We start from the raw sequence: 18,015 nt of genomic DNA, 5'->3' as shown, positions 1-18,015 counted from the left end.
CGAATATATTTAGTGTCAGAGTTGATTCACAAAAGGCAAAAACAATCAAGATGTTTCCAGTTCCTCAAGGTAACTGACCTCCAGAGATGTATGGGTGTGGTAAAACAAGTTGGAAAGTTCTTAAATTAGCTGTCGTCGATGACCATTATGGCAGCTGCTATGACAAGACAATGCATGGAGCTGGGTAGAAGCAAAATAGTGGTCTTTTGAGAAAATCAGAGATGTTGATATCAGCAGGTATTTTAACTATGAACCAAAGCTGCTGACTATCATTGCTGCAGATGTGTCTTCTACATTACTGAAAGCTGTATTTTTCTGACACAGATAGATGGAAAGAGCAGGTCAGTTTACCATGCATCCTGTTTGAGAATGTGTATAGGGTGCAGGCAGGGAAAGAGTTAAGTTCGAGTTTCGTGAAACAAGAGGTTCAGCTGAGCATGACTCAGATCAGCTAAGATCTTACAGATAACAATGGGGTGCTGGAGGCAAGGGTAATGGGTTAACAAGGTGGAAAAGCAGTCATGATGTAGAGCCATTTAACAATATTGGACACATTCAGTATGCAAGATCACCTCACAAGGGGAACAGTATCCATTGTATGAATCCAGTTAACAAGATTAGAACATTCACTGTATAACAGTAAAGGGCTTGGTCTCTGCTATCAATACTCATTGATTGTAACAGTCACCCAATCAATATGTATGTTGCCTTATCTGGATGTTCCTCCCTGTAAAATGACTATATAGTTCATTGAGAATCTGCTGTTCCAGAGAAGGCAGTGAACTCATGTTCCTGTGCACATGGGCAATCGTTCTCTCTCCTTCCAGGACCCGGAATAAAGATGAAGGAGGTAAAACTATACTGTGTCTCTTGAGTGTTTTGCTTCGACTGAGTGCGGGAGGGGAAACGGGACATCATGTTCACTGGCAGAGGTACACAGTGATAGGAGAAGAAGCATTGTGAAAAGTTTGCAGATTTTGTTCAGTCTTCACTTCAAGATAGAAATAGACGACCAACTCTTGGTGAGAGTTAAATTCTAGGAGTTGCCAAAAATTCCTCCATGAGTGCAACGATTTAGCCTGAGGATGAGGAGATGTGATGCAAAGACAGTATGTTCCAGGAAAACAGCAGACTACAACAGGGGCTTTGTCCCGTATCCCTGCGGCAAAGCCAAAAGGAGATACATGTTTAGTCAAAGAGATGAAAACTTTACATCAATAAAAACCTCAATTCTAACAGCAACTCAGCAAATGACTGACATCAGAGATGCAGTGAAATCTGATAAAGAATTAACTTAGCTCAGTGTACTTTATCAAAGAATGGCAACACACCCTGTGGCACAATCCCATTCTCAGACAGCGCCATCAACAGAGAGACACCTCAGAGTAGGGGATAATTTATGAGAAGATGGACAATCTTTACAATAGGAGTTCGGTTATTCCAACATTCTTGAGTCTCATTATACTACAACAACTGCACTAACAGCATCTGGGTATCATAATGCCAAGCCAAAGTGAAATATTCTGTTTGATGGTTAGGTCTCCCTTCAACCATTAAAAGAGTGAAATGGAGCTGTATTGTTTGTGCTATTCTTCAGAGGACAAGAGAACTGTTGATGCCATTTTCATTTTCAATCAAATAATCGGAATCTTTTAGGATGCACGTCAAACTAGAGGCAAAATATTCTTGACAGTAGCAAACTACTATTCCAGATGGATAAAAATCAAGCAACTGCAGTGTCACATCATTGAACAAGATTTTTGTAACACATTGAATTGCAGACCTTGTATTCTCAGACAGAGTTTAGAATGAGTATTTCAAAGAGTTCACAACATCATATGGTTTTGTCCATACTCCAAGCTCATCAAGATATCCCTAAGCTAACACTGATACTGAATGAGGAGCATGTATAGTGAAAACACTGAAGCCAAGAACTATGATATTAAATGTACACTGTTAAACCCTTGTTCATCTTCACTCCAGAATAGTTTTAACTCCACATGAACTTCTCACAGGAAGACGACCAAGAAATCAGCTCCCTCCTCTCCCACATCCATTCATGCAACAAGTACAAAGATGACAACTTGAAAAGTGAAGGGGAAACAGGACAAGTATTGTTCCAGTCAGATGTAAAACTCTGATAAGTGTGAAACAGCACACAATCTTCGAGACCTTCAACCAGGAGAGCCAATTTGGATTTGCGAGCAAGCGTGTTGTGTACAATTGAAACAGACATCTCATCGATGGCCCTGTCTTATTCAAATCAAAAATGGCACAGTTCAACCAAATACTCCAGCACTAGTTTCTACAAAGAATCAAGTTCTACACAGTTGGAGTAGTCATTAACACAACCAAACAGATAGGAGATTCTGTGTTCATTGAGAGGTCCACATGCAAGTCCAATTACTGAACCAGAATCAACAATTGTCCTTCTACCCAGCACAGTCCAAGCGACCATAAGAAATCTCAAATTCCCAATCTCCTCGAAATGAGCTGACAACACATTCAGGTAGACTAATATGTCCTCACAGTAATAGAGTCTGAAAATACAAACTCTATTTACTTTTCCATAAAATATGGATGTCACTGGCAAATTCAGTATTTGTTCTCTGTCCCAAATTTTCATTTTTGCAAAAATAAACTTTATTCTGAGTACAAGAGGACTAATTCCTGATGAAGGGCTTTTGCCCGAAACGTCGATTTTGCCTGTCCTCGGATGCTGCCTGAATTGCTGTGCTCTTCCAGCACCACTGATCCAGAACCTAATACTGTTCAGTCTAGACTTTACAGAAAATAGAATAAAATTTTGACATTCCCCATTAAAGCTTCTATCCAGTTGCCACAAAAGGCATTTTTTAATCACGAAAACAAAATATTTTACATTCCATTAAGGCAACTAGGGGATCTCAAAACTTACCAGGTCTATCCTAAATTGTCCTTGAACTGGGTGGTTTGCTAGGCCATTTCAGAGGAGATATAATGAGTCAACCACAGCAGTGTGGGATGGGTTCACATTCATAGAATCCCTACAATGTGGAAGAAAGCCATTTGGCCCATTGAGGCCACATTGACCCTTGGAGGACCATCCCACCCCTTTACCTTTTCCTTTAATGCTCCACTTCACATGGCTAATTCACCAAACCTATATATGTCTGGACACTATGGGCAATTTAACATGGCTAACCCACGTAACCTGCACATCTTTGGACTGAGGGGGGAAACCGGAACACCTGAACAAAGGCAATAACGGCAGACACAGGGAGAACATGCAAAGTTGGAATTAAATCTGGATCCCTGGCACTGTGAGGCAGCAGTGCTAATCACTGAGCCACCATGCCTCCCTCAGCTTAGACCAGGTAAAAGTTGGATAAATTCCCAGGACCTGATCAGGTGTACCCTAGAACTCTTGTGAGAAGCTAGGGAAGTGAGCGCTGGGCCCCTTGCTGAGATATTTGTATCATCAATAGCCGCAAGCAAAGTGCTGGAACACAGGAAGTTGTTTATAAGGTGTCATTATTTAAGAAAGGTGTAAAGAAAAACGAGGGAACTATAGATCGGTGAGCCTGACATTGGTGGTGGACAAGTTGTTGGAGGGAATCCTGAGGATTTACATGTATTTGGAAAGGCAAGGACTAATTAGGGATAGTCAACATGACTTTGCACATAGGAAATAATGTCTCACTAACTTGATTGAGTTTTTTGAAATAAAGAACAGGATTGATGAGGGCAGAGCGGTGGATGTGCTCTTTATGGACTTCAGTTCCTCATGGTAGACTGGTTAGCAAGGTTAGATCACATGGCATACAGGGAGAACTAGCCATTTGGATACAGAACTGGCTCAAAGGTAGAAGACAGAGGGTGGTGGTGGACGGTTGCTTTTCAGACAGGAGGCCTGCCTACGACCAGTGGTATGCCATTGGGTCCACCGCCTTTCGTCATTTATATAAACGATTTGAATGTGAACATAGAAGGTATGGTTAGTACGTTTGCAGATGACATCAAAATAGGTGGTGTACTGGATACCAAAGAAGGCTACCTCAGAGTAAAACTGAACCTTGACCAGTCGGGCCAATGAGCCGAGGAATGGAAGATGGAGTTTAATTTAGATAAATGTAAGGTGTTGCATTTTGGAAAGACAGGATTTACACACTTAAATGGTGATGTCCTGGGGAATGTTGATGAACAAAGAGACCTTGACATGCAAGTTCATACTTCCTTGGAAAGTGCAGTCACAGGTAGATAAGATAGTGAAGGCAGCTAGTGGTATGTTTGCCTTTATTGGTCAGTGCACTGAGTACAAGAGTTGGGAGGTCATGTTGCTGCCATACAGGACATTGATTAGGACACTTTTGGAATACTGCTTGCAATTCTGGTCTCCTGCCTATAGGAAGGATGTTGCGAAACGTGAAAGGGTTCAGAAAAGATTTACAAGGATGTTGCCAAGGTTGGAGGGTTTGAGCTACAGGGAGAGACTGAATAGACTGGGGCTGTTTTCCCTACAGTGTCGGAGGCTGAGGGGTGACTTTGTAGAGGTTTATAAAATCATGAGGGGCACGGATAGGATAAACAGACAAAGTCTTTTCCCTGGAGTGAGGGAGTCCAGAACCAGAAGGCATAAGTTTAAGGTGAGAGGAGAAAAATATAAAAGGGACCTAAGGGACAATGTTTTCACGCAGCGGGTGGTGCACATATGGAATTAGGTGCCAGAGGAAATGGTGGAGCCTGGTACAATTACAACACTTAAAAGGTACCTGCATGGCTATATGAATAGGAAAGTTTTGGTAGGATATGGGCCAAGTGCTGGTAAATGGGACTAGATTAATTTAGGATATCTGGTTGGCATGGACAAGTTGGACCGAATGTTCTGTTTCCATGCTTTATATCTCTATGATTCTAATATATATTATATGATGGCTGAGGGATAAATATTGACACAGGTGCTGGATAAGACCCTGCTCGTCTATGAATGAGATCGCTTATGCGCACCTAACATGGCAGACCTGGAAGTTGCCACCTCTGGCATTTTCCCACGCTGTACACTTCTATAACTCTGAGGTAAAAAATGGCAGATTTCATTTACCAAAGGAAGAGGTGAAGTCAGAGACCTGGGGAAGGAACAGGGAGTTGAATGATAGGTTAAATCAGAAACGGGGGGAATAAAGTATGTCTGAATGTGATATGTTAATAAAAGGTGATGCAATGTCACATGATCTTACTCTCCGTTGCAGCCTCAGGACAAGATGAAGCCATAGTAAGATATTTCCTAAATAGAGTCATAGAGATGTACAGCATGGAAACAGACCCTTCGGTCCAACCCGTCCATGCCGACCAGATATCCCAACCCAATCTGGTCCCACCCACCAGCATCCGGCCCATATCCCCCTCCAAACCCTTCCTATTCATATACCTATCCAAATGCCTCTTAAATGTTGCAATTGTACCGGCCTCCACCACATCCTCTGGCAGCTCATTCCATACACGTACCACCCTCTGCGTGAAAAAGTTGCCCCTTAGGTCTCTTTTATATCTTTCCCCTCTCACCCTAAACCTATGTCCTCTCGTTCTGGACTCCCCAACCCCAGGGAAAAGCCTTTGTCTATTTATCCTATCTATGCCCCTCATAATTTTGTAAACCTCTATAAGGTCACCCCTCAGCCTCCGACTCTCCAGGGAAAACAGCTCCAGCCTGTTCAGCCTCTCCCTGTAGCTCATAATGTTGATATTTTGCTTACCTCAGGCTCTGCAAATATTATTTACCAGTATAATCAGACCAAGAATATTATAATAGCTATATTTACATAATCTGCTCTGAGAGCTATGGTATTTACAGTTGACAAACATCATGCAGTAAGTACATTGATTGTAGACTGCACTGAATGACTCTTGGAAATAGAAAAGCAGCTAACAATCCTGTAATTGAAGATCACAGAAAAGGAGAGAAGTTTTTTTGCTCTCATTTAGTTAATGACTGATCAGGGAGTTACAGGTAAGTTTGTGGCTGCAGTCTTGCCTGAGTCAGGAACTCACTCCACAGACTTGACCAACGTAAAAAACCAAATGACAATCCTAGTGCTGTAAATGCCAGGGAATAGTACTGGGGAGCATTACATTATAGGAGGTTCAATACTGTGATGATGCTGCACTGTTGGAGAAGACTGAGAAATCACCTTTCAGAGGCCAAACCTTTCAAAAGAACTATTTAAGGAAAAGAATGGAAGGCGTTGTCCCTGATATCTTGAGCAACATTTACCTTTCAATTAAAATCACTAAAATAGAATATCTCGCTTTAACCATATTATGGCTGCCTGAGGGCTCTTGTTGTGTACGTGTTTAACTGCTGGGTTTCCTACATTACCATGGTGACCACATTTATTTAACTCATCAGCTTTGGAACACTAAGGTTTCTGTCCTCATCTTGCTGAGGTTGCGACTTGCTGTCAGGCTGCACACTCCCATTCTACAGCCGGCCCCATCTGATGCAATGAGAGGGCAACAAGCTGCTGCGACCACAGACAGGGCGCCGGAAGCCGCTCCCTTCCATCCTGACAGGCCGGCTGTTGCCTTACCTGGTGCCGGTACCCGAGGGGCACTCCTGGCCTCGCTGACCACTTACACCACGGGGATGGGGCGGCCTCATTGGGAGATAGAGGTCCCAGGAGCCGGCCTGTACCGGAGAGAGTGAGAAACAGAGGCCGGTCAGAAGCCGATGCATCACAGGGAACCATCTAAACCCCAGGCCGAGGCTGCTGACTTAACGCCAACTGTGGCCTGGCCAGGCCCACGATCCCAGCCCCGGTACTCACCACTCTCCCCAGCCGCCCGTTCCCTCAGGCAGTGCCGGTGAAATGGATGAAACGGTCAGCAACCATGAAGCCGACACGTGGGTCCGACTCATATCATCAATCCCCCTCGTTACATGGATACCCCGGGGGCCCCCTGGCGGTCGGAGGACCAGTCTACACAGGTACACTATCCCATCTGGCGGCCGGAGGACCGCGTTACATGGTTTTACTCGGTCCACTGGCGACAGGAGGACCAGACGACTCAGAGACACCATCCCATATTGCAGCCGGAGGACCACGTTACAATTGTACATTGGATCCTCCTGGCGGCCAGATGACTGCTTTACACCTGCTCCTCGATCCGCTGGCTGCCGGAGGGTTTTACATAGGCATTCGAGCCCCTAGCGGTCAGAGGACCACATTACATGTACACACAGCCAACCACCCACCTTCCACTTTGCAGACAGCGCAACATCCACAAGGGAGAAAGCACAACCCCCAGCTGTTATAAGTCAGACAGATGTGTATGCTGAAGATCTGAAACAAAAACAAAAAATGCTGGAGAAATTTAGAGTTTCGATTCCAGTGACCCCCTCCATCAGAAGAACAGAACTGATGGGGAAATTCTGAACTCTGGTAATAGTTGCAGGAAGGCGTTTAGGAATGTGATAGAGAAACTTTTGTTTGTTTTGAAGTTTATTTTTTCGCAGGAAGGGGGTATAGCTGATGAATCCAGCATTTATTGTCTGTCTTCGATTGCCCTGGAGAAGCTGGTGGTGAGCCACTCTCTTGAACCACTGCTGCTCATTTAGAATAGTCAGTTCCAGTCAATGCTGTAACACTGTAGTTCCCTTCTGTTGCAATCCTGCGTTATAAGAAAGTCGTGTAAAAGCAGCACCATTTTAACTAATGGGGCTGGAATCTTTTTATAACCAATATATGCTTTATAAGTGTCTCCAATTTGTTGATCGCATTATAGCGAATTCGCATTAACAAAGCAGATTGACCTGTAGGTAGACCCGCAGTGTTGATAGGGAGTTCCAGCAATTTTGACCCAGCAATATTGAAGAAACATAAATGCTGGAATTCTCTAAAATTCACTGAGAGAATGGCTGAAGTAAAAACAAAGTGCTGGAGAAATTCAGGCGGTCTGCCATCCATAGAGGGAAAAATATTTAAAGTTTCAAATTCTTCTTTGGAACCCAAAGATGCATATTGGACTTGAAATATAGTTGCAGTGTAACTAAATATATTTTATCTTAACATGTTATTACTATTGAACTCCCCCTTCTACTCCATCAAGGAATGCAGGTCCTGGGCCTCCTCCACCGCCAAACCATTACCACCTGATGCCTGAAGGGAGAATGTTTCATAGTCCGCTTTGGGACCCTGCAACCACACGAGATAAACGTGGATTTCAACAGCTTTCTCATTTCCCCTCCACATTATCCCAGTCCCAAGCCTCCAACTCAGCATTGCCCTCCGGACCTGTCCATCACTTCCCCTCTGACCTATCACCTTCTCCCTCACCTTAATTCACCTATCGCTTTCTCAGCTACCTTTCCCGAAACCCCACACCCTCCCGTTTATCTCTCAGCCCCGACCCACAAGCTTCATTCCCAACAAAGGGCTTACGCCCGAAATGTAGATTCCCCTGCTCCTTGGACACTGCCTGACCCACTGTGCTTTTCCAGTACTACACTCTAGACTCTGATCTCCAGCATCTGCAGTCCTCACTGTCTCCATGTTATTACTATTGTATGATATTGAATTAATGACAAATTAATGTGTTGAATAATGAAATGCCTTTCAGAGGCATTTAGTCAAGGCTGAGAATCGATGATTATGGAGATAAATGAGGAAATTGGAGATGATGATTATCAGATCAGCCATTATCTCACTGAATGGAACAGATATGATGAGCCAAATGGCCTATTTCTGTTTCTACATCTTATGAATACATTGTCAGTCTTCTTTGAGGGTGACGGGGGAGGAGGCATGATATAAATTGTGATTTAGAGATATTTAAAGTATCATTTCTTTTCAGTTTGGGTTATTGACACGTCAGTTCTCTGCGTGTCTGTTTAATAATTAACTTGGAAATATTTTTGTAGTCATGTTTTTTTTAAAGACAGTTTGTTAAAGCTATCTTGGCAACAAAAATGGACTTTTGTTTAGCTTAGAGGAGAAAGTGAGGGCTGCAGATGCTGGAGATCAGAGCTGAAAATGTGTTGCTGGAAAAGCGCAGGTCAGGCAGCATCCAAGGAACAGGAGAATCGACGTTTCGGGCATAAGCCCGAAACGTCGATTCTCCTGTTCCTTGGATGCTGCCTGACCTGCTGCGCTTTTCCAGCAACACCTTTTCAGCTTTTGTTTAGCTTAGGATGCTTTACAAATTAGCAAGGTAAAGCTCTGTTAGGAATTTCTCTTTTTAAAAGTGTAAGGGAAACACCCATAACGTAATAGTTTTATTTTATTTTGGTAAGCTTTGTGAAGTCCTTGAATGGAGACAGCTGTATAGAGCTATGCTCTTGAGAAGGGATGAATACAGCAAAACCCATTTATCTTAGAGTAACTAGTTAGTAATAATCCCAAAGCAGAAATGTTCAGATAACACTGAAGAGATTATTCGAAATGGAGTATGTTTAAGGTCAGGTATAATGATGAGGGCTATAAAGAAGCTATTAACTTTTCCAGTGTAGGAATTAAAGTCACATTTACAACATTTGTAACATTGTGTTAATGTTTCAGTGAAAGACCACCTCCTTAAAATGAAAACAAAATATCATCTATCAAGCCAGATTTAAGTCTGGGGTCTGACTCATCCAATAATAGGGATCAGCTAGGACCATAACAGCTCGAACACCCAGAATCGTCTGCATCGGAGGTCTGTAATCTCTCACCGTTTAGGTAATATGCTTCTTTTTATTCTTCCTGTTGAATGGATACTTTTGCACTTTACCATATTATACACTATTTGCCAGCCCTTTGCCTACCCACTCAATCTATACTCTTTTTTAGACTCCGTTATATACTCTTCACAATTTATTTTCCTATCTTTGGCATCAGCAAATTCAGCAATCATATCTTTGGTCCCTTCATCAAAGTTGTTTATACGTATTATATAAAATTGAAGTCCCAGCATTGAACCCTGTGTAAAGCACCTTTTGCATCTAGCCAAGCAGAAATTATCTATTTATTTCTAATGTTTCCTCTTAGCCAGCCTGTATTCTACTTGCATCAATGTTATCCTTAAATATTTAGCTTGTATTTTCGGCAATAATCTTTGATGTGGCACCTTGTCAAATGCTTTCTGGAAACCAGAATATATTACATCCACTGATTCCCCTTTATTCAAAACACATTAGTAAAGTCCTTTTAGGAAGTAAATTGGTTAAACATCAGGTTGTAAGTTTGCTTGCTGAGCTGGCAGATTTGTTCACAGATGTTTCTTCACCATGCTAGATAACATCATCAGTGAGCCTCTGCAGAAGCACTGGTATTGTCCCACTTGCGTCTGTCTTGGTCGGTTCTTTTTCTGATGGATTGGTAAATGGCATCTAACTCTATATGTTTGTTAATGGAGTTCCGGTTTGAATGCCAGGCCTCTAGGAGTTCCCATGCATCTCTTTGTTTGGCCTGTCCAAGTGTGGACGTATTATCCTAGTCGAACTGATGTCCCTCTTCATCTGTGTGTATGGATACTAGTGATAGTTGGTCATGTCTTTTGGTGGCTAGTTGGTGCTCATGTATCCTGATGGCTAGTTTCCTACCCGTCTGTCCAATGTAATGTTTGTTGCAGTCCTTGCAGGGTATTTTGTACATGACATTCATTTTGCTGGTTGTTGGTATGGGGTCCTATAAATTTATCAGAAGCTGCTTCAGTATGGTGGTATGATTGTGGGCCAGAGTAGTGTGGTAGTCATCTCAGAGATGTCTAATGCATGGCAGGAAGGCTAGAGTCTCCCGGCATGTCATGTCTTCTTGTTTAAGTCTAAACAAGTGGGATATCACCCATCACAACAGACCAAGACACAAAATGCAAGTAGCACAGAAATCCAGCACTTCATATGAGGCTCACTGATGATGTTACCTCGCATAGTGATGAAATGTCTGAGAACAAATCTACCAGCTCAGCAAGCAAACTTACAACCTGAGCTACAAATCTTCTCTAAATTCGCATTGGTTAAACATGTTTTCCCTTTCATGACTGCCTGATTAACATTTACAAGTGCCATGCTATAGTGTCTGTAATAACAGCTTCTAACATCATTTCAATAACAGATGTTAAGCTAATTGGCCTGTTGTTTCCAGCTTTGTCTCTCTCTTTGAATAAAAGACGACAATTTCACTATTTTACATTGGAATGGTACTTTACCCAAATCTAAGAAATTTTGGAAAATTAAAAAGCATCACCAGCCCCTTTTTTTTTCAGACCCAATGGTGAACTCCATCAAGACTCAGAGACTTGTCAACCCATAGCTCCAATAGTTTGCTCAGTATAATTTCTCTGATGATTGCAATTTTTAACCAGAGTTCATCTCTTCCTCACATTTTCTCATGTGTAGCTATTTGAGATATTACTTGGATCCTCTACAGTACAAAATATTAGTTCAATTAATCTGCCATCTCATTTTGCATTAACCCCCAAACCTAAACACACTATAGGACCAATGTTGATATTGTAACTTTATATTTATCTTTAAAACATCCTTTTTTTTTCAATTTTAACAAGCATATTTCAATAAATTCAGAGTTAAAACAATAAAAAAGAATTTATTCTTGCTAAGCACATTCACATTACACATTGAAAACTGTGTAAACCATTAGCACCTGCTTATTTATAAGAATGCACAGCAGTCATTATATAATCCATGGTGCCAAGCTAAGAATATGGTAACATTTTACATAATATTTCATGGAAAATGTTAGACTGTTATTTTTTGATTCACAAAAGGGACAGTCCTATGTCATCATCATCTGCTAATAGCCATCACTGTATTTCAGTCAGTTGTGTTAGTTGTAAAGCAAGTAGTTAGTCATTGCCTTTTTATTTTAAAAATATACATTTTTTTTTAAACGGTTCAATAAAATCTTCATGCTTTCTTGGAATATGGTACTTCATAAATGAAATATTGCATGGCATTTGCAATTACATAGGCAAAATCACAGAGATAAATACATTATTTTTCTATTCGGTATTATAGTTGTTAGGTCATTCAATGATGATTTCGAATAAACAGGCTGGGGCATTGCAGGGCTCAAACAGCACTGGGCCATTTAATGGGGTAGAAAACTTCATTATAAAGCAATGACCATAGGACTTCTTCGGCTACTGCAAGAGAAATTGAATTTTCAGCACCTTGCTTAACCCAGAAATGGGCACAAGTTGCCTTGATCACCTTACAGCTCTTTGGTTATGGGGCAATTTTGTGTTGCACGAGGGGATGTTTCTGCTGCTGGATGAATATCTTCAGGTGAGTTGTTAGACTGAGGTCTTTTGCCTGTCTGCCAACATTAATGATTCCCTGGCATATTTTTTTTAAAAAAATGAAAACAGCTCTTCCAATATTTTGACTAACATTTCTCCCTTAACCAATAGCACCCAAGACACACTGATGCCACAAAAAGATTGGATACATTATAGCCATTGCACCTTAAGCTAGTTAATTATCTAGAGTGCACGGAGGTGCGTGATTACATTAAAGTACAGTATATAAGTATTAAGCAGAGATGGATGGGGTCCAAGGGACAATAAAGTCTATCGTGGAGCTTTTGCTCTTTGTTCTGCAGACAGAAGCAGTAAAGGCATCTGTAAACTAATGATAGACACAATGCTGTTATTCAGCCAGATGTGTCACTTTGTTGTGCGTTTGTCAGCAAATCCAGGTTAGACAAACATGATTTTATAATGAGTGCGCTTTAACGTACATCTGTCCTGCACACATTCACCCCCACCATCACAGTTTGTAAACACAACTGAAGTATTTGAGTCTGCTATAGTGCCTCCTTTTTATGAAGGATGATGAAGGGAACAACACAAAGGTGCTTTTCTTAAACTAATAATCATAAAGGGCAGCATCAGATCAACAATCAAAATCCTACTTGCAAATATCCCTGGCATTCTCAAAAAATATAAAAAGTGCTGCTAAATTCAGCCAGACACTTGCAATAATAATACCACAAGCAGCTAATGCAGATTAACACAGACACAAAACATTTTAAGAATCAGAATAGTGCAGGACAGAGGGAGGGTGTGCATCCCTCTGAGTTTGCACTGTTTCAGATCATTCATAAAGATCGTTCATTGCAATAGTAAAAATACAGAATAAATTCTAAACTTTCATACAGACACAAAAGGAAGACATTTGACATTTAGTAAACAATAACTTAAAAAAAAGACTGACAATCAGCTGTGCATAGGTCAAAAATTTATTCCTCCATCATGGACCAAGCTTCCTCTGCCCGCTCGTAGTACTGGTTCGCGAGTCTGCCCTTCATGTCCGCCATTGCTGCGTCTGCTGCTTCTGTGAAGAGGTCTCCTAAACACAGGACCATGCAAATAACAACATGAAACACAGGTAAACATTCACTGACAGACTCTTATCATTCTCATCCCAATTCAATTCACCATGTGCCGCAGTTCCTGAAATGGCATCAGACATTCTCTAAATGAGTAGACATTTCAAATAACATGTTCAGAAATGTTATTTCACTGTGAGACTTGAATCCTGTCCTTCTGCCTCAGAGGCAGGAACTCAACCACTGCACCACCTAGTCATTAAGGATAAAAAGAGATTTAGCTGTCATGCCCTCCCAATGTGAACAACCTCACTATCAAAGACCAGAGCAGAGAGTCTTGTGCTGCAGTATACTACACTGGGCCAGAAGGACAGATTCAAATGTCAACTGCCCCAGATATCATCACACATCCAAACAGTTTGATTAAAAGTACTTGTTTCAAAGTTTAGATTTCTCGTATAGAAAAGTCAGAAATGAACGGTCAATGCATATGAAACTGCACCTCAGAAACACATGTTGAAAAAAAGGGTTAAGCTATGGGGGAAGAGACAGGCTCAACAACTGCAGTTTAACACCTAACTTCAATTGACTAGTGTCCTGGAAATCAACGGGTGTCATGATCATGGCATGAGCAAGGTGACAAGAGCATTAAGAGCCTGAACAGTGAGTTTAATCTAACTACCAGCAGGTTAATTCAGTCCAGCAACATTATTTAAAACAATTCATAGTACTGTAAGCATTTTCACCTCCTATTAACCTGTCTTACCATCACACTCTCTCGCTTTGTATTAAAATCAATTTCTGTAATTTTGGCCACTTACATGCTGCATCCCTCCTTAAATTTTCCTACTTCTGCATCCAATTAAAAACTGTTCACCTCCAGAATCCTCTAGGTCAGGTAAAGGGTCATCACCTGAAATGCTGACTCCATTTCTCGCTTAAAAGATGCTGTTGGGTGATTATAACACTGTCTACCAATCTGGGCAAACAGACCATTCAATTTATCAAAAATATCCCAGTAGAAATCTCAGGCAGTTTACAAGGCAAAACTGAGATATCAGAGTGTGAACAGTACAACAAATTAGGACGTTACATTTTGGTTAGCACTTCAGACTTGAATTCTGACATTAATTGATTGTGCGCAATTGTATAGATCCTCAGGCTGGGGCATCATCAAGCATCCAGGAAGCCTTGTTACTTCAAAATAAAATGTTAATGTTCACAAGAATATTGAACAAAGATGCAAATATCTCAGATAATAAACAGCAGATCATTTGGCATCGGAGAAACGAATGAAGAATTATTTTGGTGTAACTCTGCTTCAACGTTCAGACCAATGCTGAAGGTGGTCCAGATGCAATCCCTTACTGTTATCTGTGCAGAAATGCTTCTGTGGTAATTCCAAACTGTGCTGACACCTCTGCAATTATTAGAACATCAGAAGTAAGAACAGGAGTAGGCTATTCGGCCCCTCATGCTGCTCTGCCATTAAATAGGATCATGGCTGATCCAACATTTGTCAAGTCCACTTTCCTGCGTTTACCCCCCATAACCCTCGATTCCTCAACTGATCAAGAATCTATCAGCCTGAAAAATCTTACGTTTCAATGAGAAACTTGATTGAGTTTTTTTGAAGAAGTAACAAAGAGGATTGATGAGGGCAGAACAGTGGACGTGATCAACATGGACTTTAGTAAGCCATTTGACAAGGTTCCCCATGGGAGACTGGTTAGCAAGATTAGATCGCATGGAATACAGGGAGAACTAGCCATTTGGATACAGAAATGGCTCAAACGTAGAAGATAGAGGGTGGTGGTGGAGAGATGTTTTTCAAACTGGAGGCTTGTGACCAGTGGAGTGCCACAAGGATCGGTGCTGGGTCCACTAATTTTCGTCATTTACATAAATGATTTGGATGTGAGCATAAGAGGTACAGTTAGTAAGTTTGCTGATGAAACCAAAATTGGAGGTGTAGTGGACAGCGAAGAGGGTTACCTCAGATTACAACAGGATCTTGTTCAGATGGGCCAACGGGCTGAGAAGTGGCAGATGGAGTTTCGATAAATGGGAGGTGCTACATTTTGGGAAAGCAAATCTTAGCAGGACTTATACACTTAATGGTAAGATCCTAGGGAGTGTTGCTGAACAAAGAGACCTTGGAGTGTAGGTTCATAGCTCCTTGAAAGTGGATTTGCGGGTAAATAGGATAGTGGAGGAGGCATTTGGTATGCTTTCCTTTATTGGTCAGAGTATTGAGTACAGGAGTTGGGAGGTCATATTGCTGTTGTACAGGACATTGGTTAGGCCACTGTTGGAATATTGTGTGTAATTCCGGTCTCCTTGCTATCGGAAAGATGTTGTGAAACTTGGAAGGGTTCAGTCAAGATTTACAAGGGTGTTGCCAGAGTTGGAGGATTTGAGCTATAGGGAGAGGCTGAACGGGCTGGGACTGTTTTCCTGAAGTGTCGGAGGCTGAGGAGTGACCTTATAGAGGTTTATAAAATTATGAGGGGCATGGATAAGATAAATAGACCAAGTCTTTACCCTGGGGTGGGGGGGGTCCAGAACTAGAGAGCATAGACTTAGAGTGAGAGGGGCAAGATATAAAAGAGACCTAAGGGGCAACATTTTCACACAGAGGATGGTACGTGTATGGAATGAGCTGCCAGAGGAAGTGGTGGAGGCTGGTACAATTGCAACATTTAAAAGACATTTCAATGGGTATATGAATAGGAGGGGTTTGGAGGGATTTGGGCTAGGTGCTGGCAGGTGGGACTAGATTGGATTGGGATATCTGGTCAGCATGGACGAGTTGAACCAAAGGGTCTCTTTCCGTGATGTACATCTCTATGACTCTATCATTAAATAAGTCTTATATAGCATAAAATCCCAAGATTAACAATAGATATTTATATAGCACATTTCCAAAGGTGCTTCAAATAAAATAAATGTAACAATGAGACACACAAAGGAGATATCAGGGCAGCTGAGTAAAAGAAGTCACAGAGGTAAGTATAATAGAGTATCTCAAAGGAAAGACAGGTGATTTGGGAGAGAATTTCAGAGTGTGGGTAGCCAATTTCATATGAACCACTGGTTGGGTGAAGAAAACTGTAGAGGCCAGAGCTGAAGAGGTGCAGAGTTCCCAGAGGACTGAACGACTGGAAGAGGCCTGTAATCTGATTTAAAAATAGAATCAATAATAGCCTTTAGACAGTGTTACACATCTAATTGAAACTTGAACTTGACAATTATTCATTAAAAGGGACAAAGTATCAGACAATTGCTATTTTTAGATTATTTCCTGCTCAGTTTGTTTGGTTAATGCTGATATCTTTATTCTACCTGCTTTCTGTGGATCTGGTTCCACACCAAACCCTCCTGTCATGTGGATTTCTGCCTTTCGAGCTAGAAGGCAATATTTAGGTTCGTCTCCTGTGCCATCATACTCTCCACCTTCATCATAATCAGTCATGTTCAGAGCAGCACTGTACCAATACAAAGCCTCCTTCCAGTCTTGGGTCCTGCGATGTCAATGAAAAGAGCAGTTACATTAAACCAATGCTACAGAGGCCATAAGAATTAAATAAACCCAAGTGGCCTTCTAGCTAATATATGTGTCAGTGCGGCATTGGTCAAAAGGGCAGGAAGCTTTTCCTAGGTTTTAAGACAGGACAGAAAGAATCCATTCAACCTATTGTGCCATTGTAGGCTCCTTAAAAGAGGTACCTTTTTAGTCCAATACCTTATCTGTAGCCCACAGACTACAGACAGTCCAAATCAGCCAACTGAAAGTGACATGTCCAAATTGCTGTTTGAAAGTTTCTTTCAGTTGACACATTTCTTGATCGTAATGCTCTGTTCTGACAGTTATTTTAAATCTAATGCCTCTAGTTATTACCAACTTACGAGGGTAAACAGTTTTTCCACTACTTGCTCCACGAAAATCGCCCCAATTCTGAGTACCATTGTTCGGTCTCCCATTAACCTTTTCTCCTTGAAAAGGAGAATAATCCCAGCTTCAAGGCTTGAAGCCCAACTTATGATCGGTTTAAAATCCCTCTGTTGTCTTACTGATCAATTTTTGTTTGCCAAGGTGACTTGGAGAGTTGATGTAATGCATTGGATGTGGTCTATACATACTTTAGCAAAAGCTTTTGATAAGTTACTTCATGGCAGATTCATCAGGACACAGCCCCCGGGATCCAATGGCATACTGTATTTTAAAAAAAGGCTGAAAAGGAGGAAACAAATGGTGAGGATAGAGGGATGTTTCTGTGGTTGGAAGTCTGTTTCCAGTGGCAACCTACAAGGTTCAGTGCTGGGGTGTACATTCACAATTCGGATTTAAATGTAGGGGCATGATCAAGAGGTTTACAGATGCCATGAAAATTGATCAGAGTTGCTGTGGTTCTGTTCGCCGAGCTGGAAGTTTTTGTTGCAAATGTTTCGTCCCCTGTCTAGGTGACATCCTCAATGCTTGGGAGCCTCCTGTGAAGCGCTTCTGTGGTGTTTCCTCCGGCATTTATAGTGGCCTGTCCCTGCCGCTTCCGGTTGTCAGTTTCAGCAACCTAATGAGCAAAACTAATGTAGTGTACAAAATCCCATGCAAGGACTGCACAAAGCACTACATAGGACAAACAGGAAGACAGCTAACGATCCGCATCCACGAACATCAACTAGCCACGAAACGACACGACCAGCTATCCCT

The 18,015-nt window shown here is 41.6% G+C and overlaps 2 protein-coding genes and 1 long non-coding RNA gene across 7 annotated transcripts in view; 1 reads left to right on the top strand and 2 right to left on the bottom strand.

Moving 5' to 3' along the window:
* polr3e (polymerase (RNA) III (DNA directed) polypeptide E) overlaps positions 1 to 6,881 on the bottom strand; it is a 70,061-nt gene extending 63,180 nt beyond the window's left edge. Inside the window, exon 1 of one of the 2 annotated variants that reach the window (XM_043711413.2) lies at positions 6,804 to 6,881. The gene's annotated coding sequence lies outside the window, so the exon portion shown is untranslated. Of the gene's footprint in view, positions 1 to 6,566; positions 6,665 to 6,803 lie in introns of those variants that run through there. The other variant, XM_043711412.2, reaches the window with a different exon arrangement.
* The window catches only part of LOC148146607 (uncharacterized), a 43,887-nt gene continuing 32,724 nt past the window's right edge, over positions 6,853 to 18,015 (top strand). The window contains exons 1-2 of the long non-coding RNA XR_015760580.1: positions 6,853 to 6,964; positions 9,534 to 9,692. This is a non-coding gene — a long non-coding RNA (uncharacterized LOC148146607). The remainder of the gene's footprint in view (positions 6,965 to 9,533; positions 9,693 to 18,015) is intronic.
* Positions 11,539 to 18,015, bottom strand: part of eef2k (eukaryotic elongation factor 2 kinase) — a 64,408-nt gene continuing 57,931 nt past the window's right edge. For all 4 annotated transcript variants that reach the window (XM_043711408.2, XM_043711410.2, XM_043711411.2 and 1 more), the window contains 2 exons: positions 16,650 to 16,828; positions 11,539 to 13,324 (listed from right to left, as the gene is read on the bottom strand). In XM_043711408.2, the coding sequence (XP_043567343.1) occupies positions 13,215 to 13,324; positions 16,650 to 16,828 (289 nt within the window). In that variant the 3' untranslated portion in view covers positions 11,539 to 13,214. The remainder of the gene's footprint in view (positions 13,325 to 16,649; positions 16,829 to 18,015) is intronic.

The sequence above is a fragment of the Chiloscyllium plagiosum genome, unplaced genomic scaffold (genome assembly GCF_037043375.1).
Source record: "Chiloscyllium plagiosum isolate Xiang-an unplaced genomic scaffold, Cpla_swu_hap1 HiC_scaffold_20, whole genome shotgun sequence".
In the NCBI taxonomy this organism is placed as follows: Eukaryota; Metazoa; Chordata; class Chondrichthyes; order Orectolobiformes; family Hemiscylliidae; genus Chiloscyllium; species Chiloscyllium plagiosum.
Note: the sequence above shows the minus strand (reverse complement) of the source record. Positions and strands in the feature narration are given on the sequence as shown.